This window comes from Trematomus bernacchii, unplaced genomic scaffold (genome assembly GCF_902827165.1).
Source record: "Trematomus bernacchii unplaced genomic scaffold, fTreBer1.1, whole genome shotgun sequence".
Taxonomy (NCBI): Eukaryota; Metazoa; Chordata; class Actinopteri; order Perciformes; family Nototheniidae; genus Trematomus; species Trematomus bernacchii.
This window is the reverse complement of record NW_022987608.1, coordinates 4,539,644-4,559,554: the sequence shown is the minus strand read 5'-3', so window position 1 is coordinate 4,559,554 and position 19,911 is coordinate 4,539,644. Positions and strand designations below refer to the sequence as shown.

General features: G+C 47.4%; 1 protein-coding gene across 1 annotated transcript in view; it reads right to left on the bottom strand.

Moving 5' to 3' along the window:
* Nucleotides 1-19,911, bottom strand: part of dock4b (dedicator of cytokinesis 4b) — a 115,189-nt gene that overhangs the window by 10,775 nt on the left and 84,503 nt on the right. Inside the window, 9 exon segments of the mRNA XM_034131376.1 lie at nucleotides 7,882-7,991; nucleotides 9,086-9,167; nucleotides 10,988-11,108; nucleotides 11,919-12,040; nucleotides 12,304-12,423; nucleotides 12,919-13,002; nucleotides 15,940-16,116; nucleotides 17,465-17,551; nucleotides 19,706-19,872. Of these exon segments, the coding sequence (XP_033987267.1) occupies nucleotides 7,882-7,991; nucleotides 9,086-9,167; nucleotides 10,988-11,108; nucleotides 11,919-12,040; nucleotides 12,304-12,423; nucleotides 12,919-13,002; nucleotides 15,940-16,116; nucleotides 17,465-17,551; nucleotides 19,706-19,872 (1,070 nt within the window).

Here is a 19,911-nt window from a genome sequence, read left to right as displayed (position 1 = left end):
CCACTTTGGCTGACGCTTGAGGTAAGCACCGGATTACCCGTGCTGGTTTTTCTTTAGAAGCAGTTTCCTTAGCTTGTTTCGCTATTTTACTCAACCAGTGAAGGCAGTGTTTTCACCCCCGCTCCTGGTAAGAGTGTTCCTTGACTGTGAGCAGCAGCCGGCTGGCTAGCTGCCCTGTTAAGCTTCCTTATTTGGTAGCTCTGTGCTTCGTTTACTTAGCTAGGTGAAGGCAGTGCTCTCGCTCCCCGCTCCCACTGCTAGTAGCTTCGCGCTTTCGTTTACTCAGCTAGGTGAAGGCAGTGCTCTCGCTCCCCGCTCCCTCTGCTGGTAGCTCCGTGCTTCGTTTACTCAGCTAGGTGAAGGCAGTGCTCTCGCTCCCCGCTCCCTCTGCTAGTAGCTTGCACTTTCATTTACTTAGCTAGGTGAAGGCAGTGCTCTCGCTCCCCGCTCCCTCTGCTAAGTAACGCGGGTGTACCCCATTACACCCCTCTCGTGTTCGGCGAGTAGGAGCAGGGCTCTACTCCTTCCGTTCAGCAGGTAACTGGTGAAGGCTGTGTTCTCGCACCCCGCTCCCGGTTACGCTGCATCCGGCTACCTACATGATGGCTCATCCATGTAGCGCCTGTATGGCTTCTCTCGAGCCCGAGGATGGCCACGACCGCTGCCCCTCTTGCCTTGGTCTCGAGCATTTGAGGGAGGGTCTCACGCAGGACGCCTGCATGAACTGTAGCTGCATGCCTTGGGCGCTTAGAGCGGCCAGAGTCGCAGAGGTGGAGCGTCTGGCAGAAGCCAACGGACACCTCTCCTTGTCGCATCTTCCCCTAGGTCAGTTTGGCCGTTCCCGGCGACCCGAGGGAGCGATGGCTACGGGTTCGCCCCCTAACAGGCTGTCCTCTAATGGCGCATTTCCACTACACGGTCGGCCTTGGCCACACTCGGTACGGCTCGGTACGGCTTGTCCGCGTTGGGCCTTAACAGGGCCGACTCACTTCATGCTGCGCTTCCATTACAGTTTAGGAACTGGGGTAGTTACTATAGTAACGCAGTGTAGGCGGAGCCGTGACGTCATCTTCAATGAGAAATCCAGAAACACAACACAACACAGCCGTTAGCTGTGAGCACTCAGAGCTCACAGCTCCTTAAATATGTTCAGAAACTCGACAAAAGTTAAACAAGTACACACCACAGACTGCCTGTGTCATGGTGAATACAGTCGCTGCTTTATTTATGTCTGTATAGGCCGTTGTTGTGAGTGTGGACGGTCGGGGCATATACTGCGTTAGCTTAGCCAATCTCCATCTAGAAAAACACGAATTTTAAAAGGTTTTTCGCCTGCCGTCTGTCTGCAGACTTGACAAAGCATTAATTCATGGTTTTTACTAACCGGTATCAGTATGTTGTTACTTCGGCATCATTTTGAAACGTGTATTACAATTAAATCACGGTCAAATATGTCCATCTTGTTGTAGTTCTAGCCCTCTTGCCAGCGCTCCTCTCTCTAGTTTAGCATACTCAGCCCGACTCAGTCCTGTTTGTTGGCCCCGATAGAACCACAATTTTCTAGGGCCAGAAAAGAGGGGAAAAAGTGGCCCCGCGCCGTGCCGCGCCGGAACGAGGCCTAGTGGAAGCACAACCAAAAAAGGGGACGGCACGACACGGCACGCTTAAAGCGAGCTACGCGCTGCAATGGAAATGCGCCATAAGGTGGATCGGTTAGCCGCCGACATGGACATGATGAAGTCGCTCCTCTTAGCCCTTCAACCAGGGGCCGGTATAGGGGCTGCTGGCTTACCGCCTGCCCCTCCTTCGGTTGCCGCACCTCTGCATGAGGATGCCATGTCACTAGCGGCCTCGGCTAACCTCTTCAACGAAGAGGTGGAGGACCAGGCCCCGCTCACTTCCGGGGAGGCTTCCCACTCCTCTGCTCAGGGCTCTCTGCAGGGCGTGGAGGACGCCTCCATGGCGGCCATTATTCGTGCGGCCCTGGCACACTTGCAGCTTCCTGTTCCGCAGGCCGACGCGGCTCAGGCTAGCGCCTTCTTCAGGCGTAGCCCTACCCCTGTCCCCCTCACTGTTCCTCCTTCGGAGGAGTACCTGAGGGAGCTCCATGCATGCTGGAGAGACACTAAGGCCCTCTCCCGCTTCAGCTCTGATAGCCGGACCCTGGCTGCCATGCAGGATCCGGCGAGGGTGGGGCTGGGTCGCATGCCACCCATCGAGCCTGCCATCGCCTCCCTGATTCTGGCTCCTGATGAGGCCCTAAGGCCTGACGCCAGGTGCCCTCTGCCTCAGTGCAGGGTCACTGACGAACTGCTCTGTAAGGCCTACGACGCAGCGGCACGCATGGGTCGTATCGGGAACTCTCTCTCCCATCTAATGCTGGCCGCCTCCGCCTCTCTGCAGCAGGCTCCGGCTGAGCCTTCTTTGCTGGGCCTCAGTGACGCTTCACTGCAGGCCTTTGCCCTAATCAGGGCTCTCGACTAACTTTTTTCACCATCCTCCCGGAACCGTCCCGAAATACAATCTAAGCCGTCCCGAAATTAATGTGGACCGTCCCGAATTTAAAATATTTGTTTTTCTACATTATCATTAGTTAAAATCATTCAAAGTGACCTTTAACATAAATAAAACATCATACAAATCATTAGATGATAATTCATCAACCTTTTTATTTGAGTCAATCAGTCAAACACATAAAAAAAGGCCAAATATATTTAAAAAAAACACACAAGCGAGAAAGTTGCTCTAATATTGAATCCAATCAAGTCCCATCCGATTAACAACAAAATCCAACACTCTGTCCTGAAGACAGAACCCAGAGTAACCACTAACCAGGATGACAGTCTGTAACACAGTCAGGAGACCTTTACAAACTGCCCCGCCCCCTCGCACACAGGAGAGAGCTCTCTCGTCTGGATTGGAAAGATCGAAAATAAGATGGAAAATACATCATAGACGCATTTTGTAGTCTTATTGCATATTAGAAACGGAGTTGGCGAAACTAAAACTGCAATATAATGTTCATGTAGCAATAATACATATGACATATATGTTTTAAATGTCTCTACCACTGTCTTTAATAATTCCGGCCCGGGGCCCGTTTAATACCGGGGCTCGGTACCCATCCCTACATGGGGAGAGGCGCAGCATATTGCTAAGGACTACATGCGATGGAGAGTTCTCATCTCAGCTGCAATGACATGTCTGGAAACCCCCTCTCGGGTGCCCCATGAATAGCGCGCTGTCAAAAGCTGCTTCATAAGTTAAGTTTCGTTTCTCCGCACCGCTCCGGGGTAAAAAAATGGTAGTTACATCACAGCTGTACGGCTGGCTGACAGCTGTAGCTATACGTACTGTGTGTGTGTGTATTTCGCGGGTTGCTAAATGCTTTGTGTGTGTTTATGTTGACAAGGAGGTTTAATAACTGTGTGCTACACAAAACGTGCAGTCAGTTTCATTTTCATCGCCGTTCGTAGTAGAGTTAGCAGGGTATTTTTATTTTAACTCTCGTCCCAAATTCGTCCCAAAATTAATTTGTATCCTCCCCGACCCGATTTTTTTCGGCCCCGGGACGACGGGAGGTCCTTAAGCTTGAGCCCTGGCCCTAATGACTAGGGAATTGGGACGAGTTATGTCCCTACTGGTGCAGACTCGACGCCAGGTTTGGCTGGCTCAGTCACCACTAACGGAGACATGTAGGAGTGTCCTCCGCGGCGTGCCGGTCGAACCAGGGGAGCTGTTTGGAGCAGCTGCCCTGGCGGCACTAGAGCGTGCTGCCCAAGCTAGACAGACCAGGCAGCAGCTCTCGGGTCTACGTAGGCCTGTGCCTACTCCCAGCAGGCCCAGGGGCCCCTCTAGCAGCCGCACTCTGCCACTGGCTTTCAGTGGTGGTCTGCGGAGGTCCCAGCGGTCTACTCAACCGCCTCCTAATGACTTTCGTGCCCCCGGTCGCCAGCCCTCTAGGCAGCCCCGGGCCCCACAGCCTTACCGCCGCCCCCCAAGGGGTCGGGGGGCTAGGCCCTGAAGTCCCTGGGCCGGTCGTCGGCTGCTTTTCCCAGCAGCAGCTCAGCTACTGGGCTGCCTGTACTACCGACCCTTGGGTGGTTTCCACCCTAACCCAGGGATACGAATTGCAGTTTCGACGCCGGCCCCTAGCCTTCGGCCGGGTCAAGATGACAGTTGTCAGCGACCCGGCGAAGGCCTTAGCTCTGGCCCAAGAGCTGTCCGTCCTCTTGGCCAAGGGCGCAATTGAGCCAGTGGACCCCCTGCTTCAGTCCGGGGGGTTCTACTCGGCATACTTTCTGGTGAGCAAGAAAGTCGGCGGATTTCGTCCAGTACTGGACCTCAGAGGAATCAACAGATTCCTGAGGGTGCTGCCCTTCCACATGCTGACCACAGCAGACACCCTCCGTGTTGTCACACAGGGGGAGTGGTTCACAACCGTGGACTTAAGGGACGCCTACTTCCACGTGCCGATTGCGGCCCACCACCGGAAGTTCCTGAGGTTTGCCTTTCAGGACCAGCATTATCAGTTCCGGGTGCTTCCCTTCGGTCTCTCCCTCTCTCCAAGGGTGTTTACCAGGGTCGTGGCGGCAGCTCTCGCACCCCTGCAAGCACAGGGCATGAAGGTCCTGCCGTACCTAGACGACTGGCTGGTTTGTGCGCCGTCCCGGTCCCAAGTGGCCCAGGATACGGCGCGCCTCTTATGTCACGTAGCCCGGTTGGGCCTGACAGTAAACACCGGGAAGAGCTGCCTGGTCCCCTCCCAACGGGTCACTTACCTGGGGTTGGTCCTAGACTCGGTCGCCATGAGGGCTTGCCTAACACCTCGTCGTGTGGACGACATTTCCCACCTTCTCCCCCTCTTCAGGATGGGCAAGAATGTGCCTTACATTCAGTTCCTCCGGCTCTTGGGCAGACTGACGGCTGCCTCAGCCGTTGTGCCCTTAGGTCTGCTGTCGCTGCGCCCTATGCAGATATGGCTGAACAGCCTTCACTTGGACGCCAAGTGGCACAGGCACAGGAGGGTCAGGGTGTCGCGCCAGTGCCTTCACTCTCTGTCACGCTGGAGAAACAGGGCCTATCTTCTGATGGGAGCGCTCATGGGCGCCATCCCATCCCGCCGGGAGACTGTCACTGTAGATGCATGTCTCTCAGGGTGGGGTGCTGTGTGGCAGGGCAGGACTGTTCAGGGTCTGTGGTCCGCCCAGGAAGGTGCATATCACATCAACGTGCTAGAGCTTTGCGCTGTGCTGCTTGCGCTCAGGCACTTTTTACCCCAACTGACGGACAGGCATGTGCTTGTTCGTTCGGACAACATGTCCGCGGTTTCCCAGATCAACCACCAGGGGGGCACCAGGTCCGCACAGCTGCTCCGGGTTTCAGAGCCTCTTGTCTTGGGCGTCTCCCCGCTTGGCCAGCCTGCGGGCAGTCTTTCTACCAGGGGACCAAAATCAGGTGGCAGATTTCCTCTCTCGGCACAAACCTCCACCAGGGGAGTGGAGGCTTCACCCAGAAGTGGTGGAGACAATCTGGAGCCTTTTCGGCAGGGCCGAGGTGGACCTCTTTGCCTCGGAGGAGTCGAGGCACTGCCCCCTCTGGTTCTCCTGGGCAGAGGTGACCAGCCCAATGGGGCAGGATGCTCTGGCACACGACTGGCCAGACAGTCTCCTGTACGCCTTCCCGCCGCAGCCACTGTTATTACAGACGCTTCAGAGGGTCCTTACTCAGGGGCACAGGCTCCTTCTGGTCGCCCCCCGCTGGTCGCCCCCCGCTGGCCGGGGAGAGTTTGGTTCCCGCTGCTATGCAGTCTCTGCTGCGGCCCACCATGGCGCCTCCCCGACAGGAAGGACCTTCTGTCACAGCTCAGGGGTCAGATCTGGCATCCCGACCCTCACCGCCTCCAGCTCTGGGCTTGGCCTCTGCAGGGCCCAACCCACTGTTGAGCGCTTTTTCGGCATCGGTCAGGGAAACTATCCTGAATGCCAGAGCACCATCCACTCGAGCACAGTACGAGTGCAAATGGAAGCTCTTCTCCCACTGGTGTTTGGGTAAGGCTGAGAATCCGGGGCATTGCTCTGTGGCCACCATTCTGGAGTTCCTGCAGTCCCTTCTGGATAGTGGACGTTCTCACTCCACTTTGAAGGTATATACGGCTGCTATCTCTGCCCAACACGTCGAGGTCGACGGCGCCACGGTGGGGCGCCACAGGTCGGTGTCCCTCTTCCTGAGGGGGGCCTTACGGCATCGTCCCCCTAGTACCCCGAGGGCTCCGGCTTGGGACCTGCCCCTAGTGCTAGATGCCCTATCATCTCCTCCCTTCGAGCCCCTGGCCCATGTAGGGCTTAAGTGGCTGTCCTTGAAGGCAGCATTTCTGCTTGCCATAACCTCAGGGAAGCGAGTTGGGGAGTTGCATGCCCTCTCCGCGAGCGATACATGCCTGAGGTGGAACTCCGATGGCTCGGGTGTTGCCCTCTGGCCGGGTGTTGCCCTCTGGCCGAATGTGGCGTTCCTGCCCAAGGTGCTTCCACTTGCCCACTCCAATCGGCCCATCCAGCTGGCACGCTTTAACGTCCCACAGGAGAGCCGCACGCCCGAGTTGCTGTGCCCTGTGCGTGCCCTGAGAGCGTATGTCGATGCTACGGCCTGTGTACGGCAGTCAGAGCAGCTCTTCGTTTGCCATGGCGGCATTAGGAAGGGTTGTGCTCTCTCCAAGCAGCGGCTGTCCCACTGGGTTGTCGATACAATCGCACATGCCTATGGGGCCAGTGGCCGCCCCCTGCCATCAGGGGTGAGATGCCACTCTACAAGGAGCGTCTCAACGTCTTGGGCCGCCCTGAGAGGAGTGCCCCTGGAGACCATCTGCGCCGCGGCGTCTTGGGCGTCTTCCGGCACATTCTCCAGGTTCTACCGGGTCAATGTCGCCACTCCCCATCCTTTGGGCGTGGTCCTGTTGCCAAGCTCCGCTGCTTCCAGCTAGGTGAGTATTTGGTTTCTTCATGACATGGTTGGTATAAGTCATCCAGTGCTAAAAGCACCGCCTCTGGCGGTCAGTAGGGACGAAATAGAACGATAGTTACGTCTGTAACTACGGTGCTATGAGTCCCGGATGACCGCCAGAGTTTCCTGTCACTCAGAATTCTTGTGTGCTCGCGAGAAGATTCTGGGAACAGATCCTCTGATGACACGGGCTGATATAGCCGGTGTCACGTGGGTCACAGGTGACTTTGTTGATATTGGTACTCGTACTGCGCATGCGCACGATGGACATATCCAGTGCTAAAAGCACCGCCTCTGGCGGTCATCCGGGACTCATAGAACCGTAGTTACAGACGTAACTATCGTTATATGCTTTCACAGCAAACGATGCTGGCTTACCGGTATGTCTGATATGTGGAGAGAAGTTGTCAAAGGTGCTGCAGCCTTTACGTATTGGAGGAAAAACACGGAAGACAGCTGACGATCTTCAGTCATAATTTAATCAGTTAACTATTTTTTGGGTGCAGCTATATGTTTTATTTATTTCAAAGTGGGCCCATTTGAATTATATTCATTTTCTTCAAATGTGCAGAGGACTCCCCAAGTGCTGTGCTGATTTATTTTAAAGTAGGCCTGTGTATTTATTTTGATTCTCCTTATAACAGTTATTTGTTTATTAGTAGAGGTTAACAGTTTTCTATAATGTAATACATAATAAATGCAAACAAACTGTAGTTTTTGACAATATATACAACTTTATAAGCTATCAAGCTATCAAATATGTTTTGCGGCTCCAGACAAAAAAGATAGGTGGAAAAGGGGGCAAAATGGCTCTTTTGGTCAAAAAGGTTGCAGACCCCTGCCTTAGTGGGTGTCTAGATGAATGTGTGTGTATGTGTTCACCTGTGCAGGGTCCAGGGGGTTGGGGAAGATGGCGCTGACCGGTCGCTCTCTGGGAGACAGACAGGCGTTTTCTCTGGAATGCTTGTGTTTCTCTGCCATCTGGGGGGAACCTGGAATGGCAGCGTGAGACGTTAGAGCGCTAATGCACACACTTACACACCGGCACACACAAAAGCAAGAGCAAGTGTATCACATAAGGGGCCAAATAACAGCAAGGTGTTAGACTATTACCCACAAACACTGGCAATCAGGAAAGGCCAATCTCTTTTCTCCCTCCAAGACTCTCCACCATTCTTTCAGCCTCACTAGCTCTACGACATGATAAATGGCCTGCCTTCTCTTCTCTCACACACACACACACCCTCTCCAAGCGCACTCCCTTTCCTCCTCACAAAGAATGGACAATTACAACAGACACATGCTAAACCTTGACACAGAAACATATGTTAACATATGTACGCGCGCACACACACACACACACACACACACACACACACACACACAGTTAGCCACTGTGTAGATCTTGATCCATTAGCGAACGCGATAGCACTTGGAAAGGCTATCATAGGAGTATGAGATACCCATCGCTGGCTCTCATTCAGATAAGAGCCCACAAGCAATAACTCTCTGCAGGCGTTATGGGTAGACAGAGGCCACTTTTATAAGGGCGCCACCCGCTGCTAGCTCCTCGCCAAAGGGGAGTGTATAAACTTCTATAAATGTCTGCATATCGCCCTACTTTCTATGATGTGGATCAGGCAGAAACGCGTTTGAACACGTCGAGATAACAGGAGGCTTTCACAATCCACACGGTAGAGGATGGACACAGCTTGACTGTTTATATGTCGAGGTCCAAGAGGAATACCTCACAGCTGCAATCATCTCAGCATTTGACTCCACGTCTTAGCCCATTTCATTTCTCATTTTGTATTCACCCTATTTCTCAGTCTGTAATTTTCCATTCTCCCCTTTGCTCTTTCTTCCGCCCTCCGTCCCTCTCCTGCTTGTGTTTCAGGAGATGTCGTCTAACCTTAGCGACTTTATCGCGGTGGTTTTTAAGAAACATCGTGTCAGTGAAAGGTTAAAGGTTCAGTCCCCGTGTTCAGAGTGAGTCCAGCTGAACCTCTGTCTTCCTCCTCCGGGCTAACAGCCTACAGTGTAAGACATTGTGTAATGAGTGCTTGCTGGAGAGTCTCTGTCTCACCTCTGGCACTGGAGGGGGCCGAGCTGGTGACATTCGGCGAGGCAGAGTGGTTGGAGCTGAGGCTCGAGGTAGACGGACTGGGCTGTAGGTGGGAAGACAAAAACAAGAAAATAAATATCACTGACATGAACTAGAAAAATTGTGAATCATTGTTTATCTTTAGCTAGTCAATGTGTCAATATCGGGATGCTAAATACGAGATAATAGATTTTAGATAACGTAATATTACATTACATTACATGTTAGACGCTTTTATCCAAAGCGACTTACATACTCAATACTGTGGACAATCCCCACAGGAGCAATTTGGGGTGAAGTGTCTTGCCCAGGGACACAACGACATGCTGACTGCAGTGGGGTTTGAACCTTGATCCGAACACCAACGCACAACCCACTGCGCCACACGCCTCTTAATATATTAAGTGTTGTTTTTTCTTGGTCTATAAGGCTCTATAAGGCACTATAAGGCTCTATAAGGCACTATAAGGCTCTATAAGGCACTATAAGGCTCTATAAGGCACTATAAGGCTGCATTAGGTGAAAAATGATAACCTTTTTTAAAACTTACCAGAATGTTCTATCAATATCATATCTTGCCTTTACCTGCTTCGTCATTGAATCCACATTACTAATGGTTACATTTTGTATGTATCCCGAAGCCCTATCTTATCTCAATAATTAGCATGTTTCAGCTGTATAAAAAAGGGTCAAATCAACATGGGGGGGTTTTTACGGGGGGGGTTATGTGCGGACGACAAAACTAGTCTAAATGAATCTTGGTTATAGCTTTATATTTCCTGTACAGACATGAGAACAGGAGGCAACCTAAACAAGAGAAGCCAATGCAGAAGTGCACTAAACCTGATTCTTCTTCTTCCTTGCTTCTTTCTATTCTTTGTTTGACTCAATTGAAAGTCATTTAATGAAGTGTTTCTGTTGCAATATATATTGCTTTAAATGTTTTTTGTAAAGCACTTTCAAATGCCCCCTGTTGAAATATCCTATATAAATAAACTAAGCTTGCCTGGCATTCCCTAACCTTATTCAACTTTTGCAAATAAGAACATAAGTTTTTGAGAAAAATGTCCCTACTTCTGACTTGATTTATTACCTCAGTTTACATTTTCCTAATGAGTTAAGGGTGTAAATTACTTCAATAAAGCATGATATGTATCTTGCAAATGATGGTTCTAATTTGGGGTAAAATACACAAATAAAAGTATGATGCTGAACTCCAGGTCAAATCGTCAAACCAAGGGTTGATTGGTCATGACTATGTTAACTTCTTATATACAGATGAGACTAGAAGCATTGATACATTTTTTTTATAAAAACGTAAGGAATACAAATGTTTCCACAGGGTTGGAGTAACAGTAAAGGCCTGTGACTTAAAATGAACCGTAAAGAAACCCGTCTGTAGAATCTTTGTTAGCGTACTTGATTTATATGATAAAAGCTATGATGTTCAAAAATAATATTGTAATAGCTTCAATCCGATCCCAGACAACAGCTCTTTTTCCCTCGAGTTGGTCCCTGCCTCCTGTTATTCGAGGCCTGCCAGGTGCGCCACACAGCTTGCCAGCAGTTGTCGACAGCTTTCTGATTTGGCCAAATCTAGTTTAGATTACTGCCCAACTCCAGCAAGCTGCCTGGACGGACTGCACAAAGCACTGCGTCCTTATTTGATATAATCAGGACAATTTGCTTGGCCGGACAAAGCTTACTGAACAAGCAGAGAGGACAAAAGAGAGAAAGGGTCAGAGGAGAATAAAGAAATGAGGGTGGTTTGAAAAGTATGTCAACACACAGCACGTGAAATCTGGCAGGAGCGTGAGAGCAAATGTTTTTCTTTAAGATCCTTTGTGTGGGAAGGAATGAGAGGTCGCCCGAGAGGGAGATTACCTGCATGTTGAAGACTTCATCCGAGCTCTCCGACTGCCCTGTGATGTTACTGACTTCATTGGAGGCCTGAGACGACAGAGAGGACGAAGAGTAGCGGTTCACGGCAGGGTAGCTGGGGAAACTGAGCGAAAGACAGAGAGGGATTACGGTCAGGGGAGACGGAGGTTTATAAGATGTTGCTTCATTGGGTTTCAGAGGTTTGACTCACCAACAAAACAAATTCAGGAAGGCAGGGAGGGGGAAAAGACAGAAGGGGACAGAAAATGTCAGATTATGAGAAGATAATCGATGCAGCATTTCATCAAACGCTTGTCTGCCCAAAAGTGTGAAAGAAAGGTTAGAGAACAAACACAGTCGTCACCGAAAAATGATGTCTGTTAAAAATAGCGCCTTTGTTTTTGTGTGTCGCCGGAAAATAAATCAAAGCTCAAATCAAAAAGTAAAAAATCGTGAAATGTCACCAAGAGACTGAGGTGTGTGTCTGTGTGTGTATGTGTATGTGTATGTGTGTGTGTGTGTGTGTGTGTGTGTGTGTGTGTGTGTGTGACGCGCATCCCCCCGGGATCAGACTGTGGAGGCAGAATGTCGCAGGTAGACAGAGTGGCAGGGTCAGTGAACACATCAAAGAAACTCAGACACTGCACGTATGCACAGTGTCTGAATGTGCGTGGTTTTGCGCGTGTTTTTTTGCTGCCAAAGAAATATCCCTTTGGGTGCCAGCCAGACACCCCACACCCCCGCCCCCCCCCTTCCCAACTTATTGTTTTTCCCAGATGGAGAACGGAAGAAGGCGGTGAGATGGGGACACGAAAAAAAAGTTACAAGAAAAGAAAGGTAGTGAGATCAAGACAGAAGGGGAGAGGTTTTTCGGGTGATTTTTGTTACATTTCAAGGAAAGCAAGAGAAACATGAAGAATAAAAAGATCACCACCTCCGCCTGGCGACCCCTCTGCCTCCGTCGGGGCTGATGATGTTGGGCACCGAGTTCCTGCATGTTCGCGGGCTCCCGTTGGTGAAGTGCACGGGGCTCGCACGCACATACGCTGGAAACTCCTAATATTGGAGAAGGAGGTAGTACACATGATTAGTTGCTTATTCAAGCCGGCGTGAGATATGTAAATAAAAGATGCACAAATACAGATACAGGAAGTGTGGATAATGAAGGGTGGCGTTTTCACCGTGGGTCCTTTTCTCAGAAGTCTAAACACAGCGGTGGGAGTTCTGTTATCACACGCAGCGTGCACTTCCGTCAGAGATTGAATATCTTCTGTTTGACTTCATGTTTTAATTAATTTACGAATGATCTCATGCCCTACCTGTATGCCGAGGCTGGATTTCATCAGGTGGAACTGGTCCACTAGCTTCTTGTGGAGGGGTCTCATGTCCTGGGGGACATACTTCTCGTGCACAGCGAGGCCGTACTCCAGAATGTGTGCCTGCAAAACAAACGCTGGTTAACATCTCCCGGGTGTTACAAAAAACCGAGACCAAGACGAGAGGTAAACTTGAAATGAAAGGCTCCAACTCCTTCTTCTTCTTTTTGCTCCAGATGTGATTGTTAAAACATCTCTGTAAATGTATACAGTCAGTGGCTTTCCACTTTACACATTTCATTGAGAACGGAGATTTGTTTCATGCAATATTGTATAACGTCTCAATTGGTCATACACCTTAAATATCTGGAAGAAATATGGGTTAACCAAGCTAATCTCACCCGATAGAGGGACTAACCCTAACTGGACAACTTAATTACAATACAGAAAAACCTAATATATGTGATAAAAGTCCAGATCCTGGCACCATTATTAGTGTTTTAAAATCGTTTTGAACAAAGGAGCTGAACAGAGGAAATTTTTTTATTCATTTCATGACATTTCAAACTACTCATTAGCACACACTCCACTTAAATGCCCATATGTTTCATCACAGACCTGTTCAAACATGAGTTCTCTCAGTCGGCCGATCTTGTCTCCGTCCTCGGGGTGATTCATAACGTAGTCCTTCACGAAGAAGGCCTGCGTGGAGACAAAATGCACAACATCTGTAATGCACAACATCTGTTATTCACACACCGGGAGCTTGAGAGGTGGAGAAGCTTTCTCACTGCCGTGTTACCTGAATCCCCGCTGGGCTGACACACTGCATTACCGTCCACACATTTTGGTAAAAACCCCTTTAAAAAAATGTTTCACGAACAAACTGAGCAAACGACCAAACAGAGTAAACTCACATCCAGCTCAAATGGGGTGAAATGCTCCGTTTTTGTGATGTTATATAAATATCAAGAAAAATAAGGCGCCAAATTGTAGGATCAAATGATTGATTTAAAAGCCAATTTTTGCATAAATCTTACATCACGTATCTTCTGAAACATCAGCCTTCTTTTGTGTAGGTTACAGACGGCTTTTACTAATTGCTTTTCCAGACGTTTCCTTAAAGGGACGCCAAGGAGAAACAGATAAGATGCTTTGAAATGATGATAACCCATATTCGTGGCGTCCGTGCATTAAACTTCAATCCCTCTGCTGTTTACAGTGCCATCAACACTTGTGATGTGTCTACAGATTATAGCAAATCCCTTTCAATCAGCATCGGAATACACAAAGAGGAGAGAGACGGCGAGCCGATGAAAGGCCCCGGCTCACAATCTGCTTTCAGATCCGCCACAAAAATAAGGGACTTGAAAGGTAAAGGGGGAGTTCGTGGAAAAAGAAAGAAGCATCAGCATGGTTCCTATCCCAAGGACACGACTGTTTATCTCCAAAGAGACAGAGCCAGATGACAGTTCAATACAAAAAATGCCGCTTCAAACACACACACGTAGATCCCTGTCAGTGAATGCATTCGGCTTGCAGACTATCAATAAAAAAGGAGTATTATTATTCCAGACAAACATCCTCCGATTGCAAGATAGCATGTATTAGTATGCATGATTTCACAATCCTGTCTTTTGCGTCACAAATGGAAATATTGCATTGCATAGACGCTATTATGTTCTTTATAAGCCATGTACTTCTGATACACTTGCCAAGGTAGTAACTCTATAAGACGCTGCGTTTCAGCACATTTCATCCAAGGACCTCCGGAAAAAAGGCGGCGAAAAGAATCAATAATCTTCTACCAATGATGGAAATGTTCCGTCGGGCTGCAGGGAGTGAGTCGTCGCTATGGAGGAGCTCCGTTAATCATTACCAAAGTCCAATTAGAGATGGAATGCTTAGGGGGGAATAAATCAGACGGCATCCCCCCCTCAAGGGTTTCAACTCAAACTAAAGCAATAAATCTGAATATTAATAATGACAATTCCTCTTTTCATTGGAGCAGACAACTCCACAGCTGTCAATAAGCATTACATTGAAATGAATGGACTTATGGCACGTTCTGTTGATGCTGCATGCAAAGAGTGTGGAAGCAGAAAGTTTGTTTGATTCAAATGGAAACAATATGACCTGTTAACAAACAGGTCATATTGTTTCCATTTGGTGGCTAACATATAAAGCTCTCTTAATTGTTATCAGGGGGACTTTGTCTTTTTCTCCCACCTTTAATTTGCACAAATAAAGAATTAAAGGGGCCCTATAATGCAAATGTTCAGGTTCATATTTGTAATTATAGTCAAACATTTTCACCATGTTTGCCTTTTTTAAAACAGTGTAAGGTTTATTGATCTTATCTATCAAAACGAAGGGTAAAACTGTATTCATGAGTTGGAATTAAGTCAGCTAAAAAGGTTCAACACATCATGTATACTGTATTTTTTATAATCAGTCAAACCAGACTGCATATTGATGGGAAGACAAGGTTACACAAATGGAAATACACCCGTGATGCTCTCGAAAGGTGTTTGACAATAAAGTGCTGCTCTTAAGCTGAAAATCATTCCAAATACTTGCCATTTCTCTAACAGAATAATGGCATAGGTGTGAAGCACTCCACGACCCTTGTGACTCCATCAAGAATCCTCAAAACCTTAATAGGCTGCTTCAACACAGAGGCATGCTCCTCTGCACAAACACAGTATACAGTCTCACACACAGTCACACACACACACAGTCACACACACACACACACACACACACACACACACACACACACACACACACACACACACACACACACACACACACACACACACACACACACACACACACACACACACACACACACACACACACACACCACACACACACACACACACACACACACACACACACACACACACACACACACACACACACACACACAACACACACACACACACACACTCCCAGTGGAAAAGGGAGGTTGCTATGCGACACAAGCCTGGTCGTTGAGTCCACTCAGTTTATTGCGGGTGAAAGCCGATTTTTTTTCTTCAATTGAGCTTTCTCCTAGGTTTGTGCCGTTTTCGTGCAATTGCCTACAGTCGAGGAGCTTTTGGCGAAGGAGTAGATGCAAATGTTTGTCAGAGGGATTGACTGTATTCCAGTTTTTCTCTAGCAATCTGTGTGTCTGCCTGTTACCACTTCAGTGTATAATACAGCAGCTGAATAAACACTCCCCTCTCATTCATTCAGCCATTATTGCTCATCCATCTCCCTTCCTCCCACTCCTTTATCCGCATTCCTCTGACATGACCCCTCTCTCTCTCCCCCACATCCATCCTTCCATCTACCCCTCTGTCCCCACATCACCCATCCATCTTATTTCTCCCCGCCTGTTTTCCTCTCATCTATCCATTCCTCCCATCCATAACATTCAAAGCCTTCACCCAGCCATTCATGCGTCCATCCATCCATCTGTTCCTCCGCTCCTCCCCGTGCAAAACGCTCCCTGTCCGTACGAGGCGCCGTTAAATCCCACCTTCATGCATCATCAGGCGATCCATACGTCATTGCTACTCACTCCTGCCACCTTCTCTAAAAACCCCCCAACCTTATCCTCCATCCATCCATCCATCCATCCCAACGTACCTCCTGGTAGCGGGCCAGCCCCCCGTTGACGGCGGCGTCGATGACTCCGTTGAGGCACATCGTGAGGGGGTTGATGTTCTGCATCTGCCGGCTCTGACACTGGGTGATCAGTGTGCGGAGCTGTAAGTTCTTGTTCTCGATCACCTCGATGGCGTTCTCCAGCGGGCTGACCTCCACCTGAGGAGAGGCAGGTTGAGGAGAAATGTGTTAAATGGCCACATCTTCTGTAGCTTCTGGAGAGTTTTCTAATGACTTAAACTTTCAAAACATTTACGCTTTTGCTAATAAAATTATAATTTCTAAAGCCGTACCATTAGAACACGTACATCTCAAGATCAGACTTTTTTCCGTGGACACGCAATTCATTAATTGTTAATGTTCATTAACACATTTTGGCCACTTGGGGGCAATAGACAAAATACTGACATATAATCATCTTTTACATTTGAAGTGGTGATTTCTTTTGCGAAAAGGTGACTTATAGACACCTTCAGGGGGATATGGGGAAACATTCACATTAATTTAGAGTAGTTTTTCTGCTACATGATGAATTAAATCCAATATTTGCCCTTTTTTTTGTTCTATTTTTGGTCTCCTCCACCTTCAGAGCGAGAAATCTGAAATATCAGATATTTTTTCTAAGTTTTTCCATGAAAAGAGATTTTTGCTGCATTGAGTGAAATAAGATTAACCAAAACAGTCATGTTCCAAGCAGTAAAAAAAAAATGCTAAACTGAAAAGAACTACCTGTACCACCTTTCACATACACACAATTTGTTGCAGCAGCTTTTTGTATAGCACACACAATGCATAAATAATAACAGGCAAATAATTAGCACAAGGTCCCTTTTCCCTTTACTTATGAATACATAACACATATCATTTCTATCGAGCATCAGCACAGTCCTCTGCCTCACACAAAGCCTATTCCTTTTGTTAAATAGAGCTTTTACCAGTCCTGTATTTTATAAGCTATTGCGCTACACATCATAGAATAACACGTATTTCACAATCCACAATTTCACACAACGCTCGGCAGCAATGCGCTAAAGAACATGCTCAGACCGACAGAGACACTGTGTTATGTTTTGCATTCTCCGGACAAAACCGCATTTCAAATCCTCCCACACTTTAGATCTGAATGAGAGGATGGAAAGCTTTAGAAGGGATTTATGTTGCAATGGACTCAAATATGATCAAGTCTAAAAACACAGGATAAGTATTGGTAAAAATGTCCCAATATATAAAAATCTATTTTAAAAATTGGATGTTGGCAATCAAAGCAATACGATTACAGTTTAAGCACAACACATATATCCAATGGAGGACATTTAATGTGTCCAATAGCCCCAGAGTCATAATTCAGGACATTATTGTTGTTCAATGAAACGACTTGAATCAATATTTGCACCTATTGCCTGGTGGTCCTTTGCATTGCTGCCTGAAAGAGCTTATTAACCCTTGTGTGAGATGTGTGTTGCAGTCATGTCTTTATGGTTATTGCATCAGAGGTGGACACACTCACCAGCTCTCTCTTCTCCACTTCAAACCAGCGGGAGATGCCAGGAAGACTCTGCACCAGAGTCAGGGTCGTCCTCTCCACCCACAGGCTCTGCACAAACACACAATGAACCTGTGAGTATTAGCTGAACCACACTTAAAAGAAAGCTACTAGCACTCCTTCTCTGGCACGATTTATTTACAGATGCATAGTTTGAGGAAAACATGCATGTGTACGACTACTGCCAAACAACCACTTGAAGGGGTAGGTCAGGTGTCATATCTTATATCTCCTCTCATCGTTCATGTCCAACCACTTACTCTGTCAGCCAGCACGCTTGTCAATGTGCCAGAATCCCACAAGGTTATACTGACAGCACGTAAACTACAGAACTAGCATTCACTGCAGGCTGTTAGCATGCGAGAGTCACGCTATGGTACTTCTACTTTGTCTGCTTTGTAGTTATATAATTGGAATTATAGTTAGTGTATTCTATTTAATTACATTTTTTTAAGATTAACTTACCCAAACAATTAAAAATACTTAACAATTTAGCCTTAGTCTTTACTTAGCTTTAGACTTTTTTAGCCTTATTTATCCTTTGTAAACCTTATGTAGCCTTCTTTAGACTGGTCTTTAAAGTTTTGATTCAGAATTTGTGAACAACACAACTAAATTAGTTTTTGAAAACTTGAATAATTAAATTCAGAGGCAAAACATTCCCACACATTACATTTCAATGCAGAATTATTCAATGCTAGAAATGCAATGGCTTTTTAATAAAAAAAACCAGATGGAAGAGATAAACTCCCAAAAGCAAGCGGTACAAAAGTATGAAAAAAAAATAGGAGACCTCTGGAAGAGCATTGGTAAAAAGAACGTTTTTTAGCCTTGATTAAAAAAAAATTCTATCAGTTATCAAGGTCAAAAGACAAGGTCAAACTAAATGGTTTGATTCTCAATGAGGATGTATTCAGGCACAGCAGTGCTTTGAGCTAAATGCTAACACCAGCACGCGAACATGCTGACCGTGCTGAAGTTCAGAAGTATACGTTCAAATGTTAGTTTAGCACGCTGACGTTTGCTAATAAGCGCTAAACTAACTTATTTAAGCTTAGTTCAGAGCCTGGTGTCTTGCTCAAGGACTCTCCAGCAGAGCAGATGAGTGCTGACAGCCTTATCGATCCCGTGTCCTCAGGTTGAAGAAGGGTCTTCCGACTCACTACACAACCCGGCTGACCTTCATTGATTTTCTGCTTTTTAAGACCAAGAAACCCACCTGAAAACCTCTCGGATATAAAAAAAAATTACAAGTTTGAGCGCAGGAAGTTCAAAGGAAAGGCTGTCGAAAATAAAGTCTTGACCTTTCTACAAACAAGTTGTTTTCTGCAGATGGAAACTTTTGTGTTGAATTTTGTAAAAAAAAATTAGTTTTGTTTCGACTTCCATTTCCTGGCTGCTGCACCGTGCAAAAGTTGATCATACATATTATTCCCACCTGAGGGCCAGAGATAAGCAGCCCTGATGGAAATGTGATATCGTGATTAAATTTGGCCAAATAGCTTTGATGGAACTGAGATGAAATGAGTGTGTGTGTGTGTGTGTGTGTGTGTGTGTGTGTGTGTGTGTGTGTGTGTGTGTGTGTGTGTGTGTGTGTATGTGTTAATATTAAATATGTATGAGCCTTAAACTGTGACAGGGTCTTTATGGTGTTTAAAGTGTGTGCAGCTGCGTGGGTTTGCATGTGCGAGACAGAAGTGGGCTGTATAGACTTAATTTGTGCGGCTCTGACTAGTATCCGAGCATAATTACTGATACCGGAGTCACGATGAATAAAACATGCGCTACACACAGACTAATACCTGGGCAACGGTTCAAACCATCATTACCTGCACAAGCCTATGATCGATGAGCAAGGTGGAGAAGGAAGAAAATGAAGCTTTTTCACATGGGGGCTGCGGTGGAAAAATGCTAATGATCAAGAATGTATCATTTCAAAGTACAAAATGTATTCTCTTTGTATCCCATATCACATTTTGCAGCTATTCCAACAGCTGGTAAAGTGCATTTTCTAAAAAGCTCCTTTTCATATCTACACAAAATAGAGAAATGTGTGGAGTGAAAAAGGGATAGAAGTAAAGAAAATGCAGATAAATGTTGCATTACAGTGTGTGTGGTGCATGTATATCTGTCTATTCTTTGTGCTTCATGTGACAGCAGCTGCCTATCTTCATCATCAATGTCCCCCCCCCCCCCCCCCCGTACCTTGAACTCATTCTCCTTGTCTTTGGTGCCCTTGTGAAAAGGCCGGTCATATCTGAACCTCCAGATGTGATTGAACTTGTAGAAGCTTTTGATGTTGTCAGGCACTCCGTCTCTCTGCAGCACGTCCTGACTCTCGGGGATGGGGGTTACGGCGTAGATCTGCAGGTCTGCCGGCACCGGAAGTTAAGGAAAAGCATGAGAGAGTG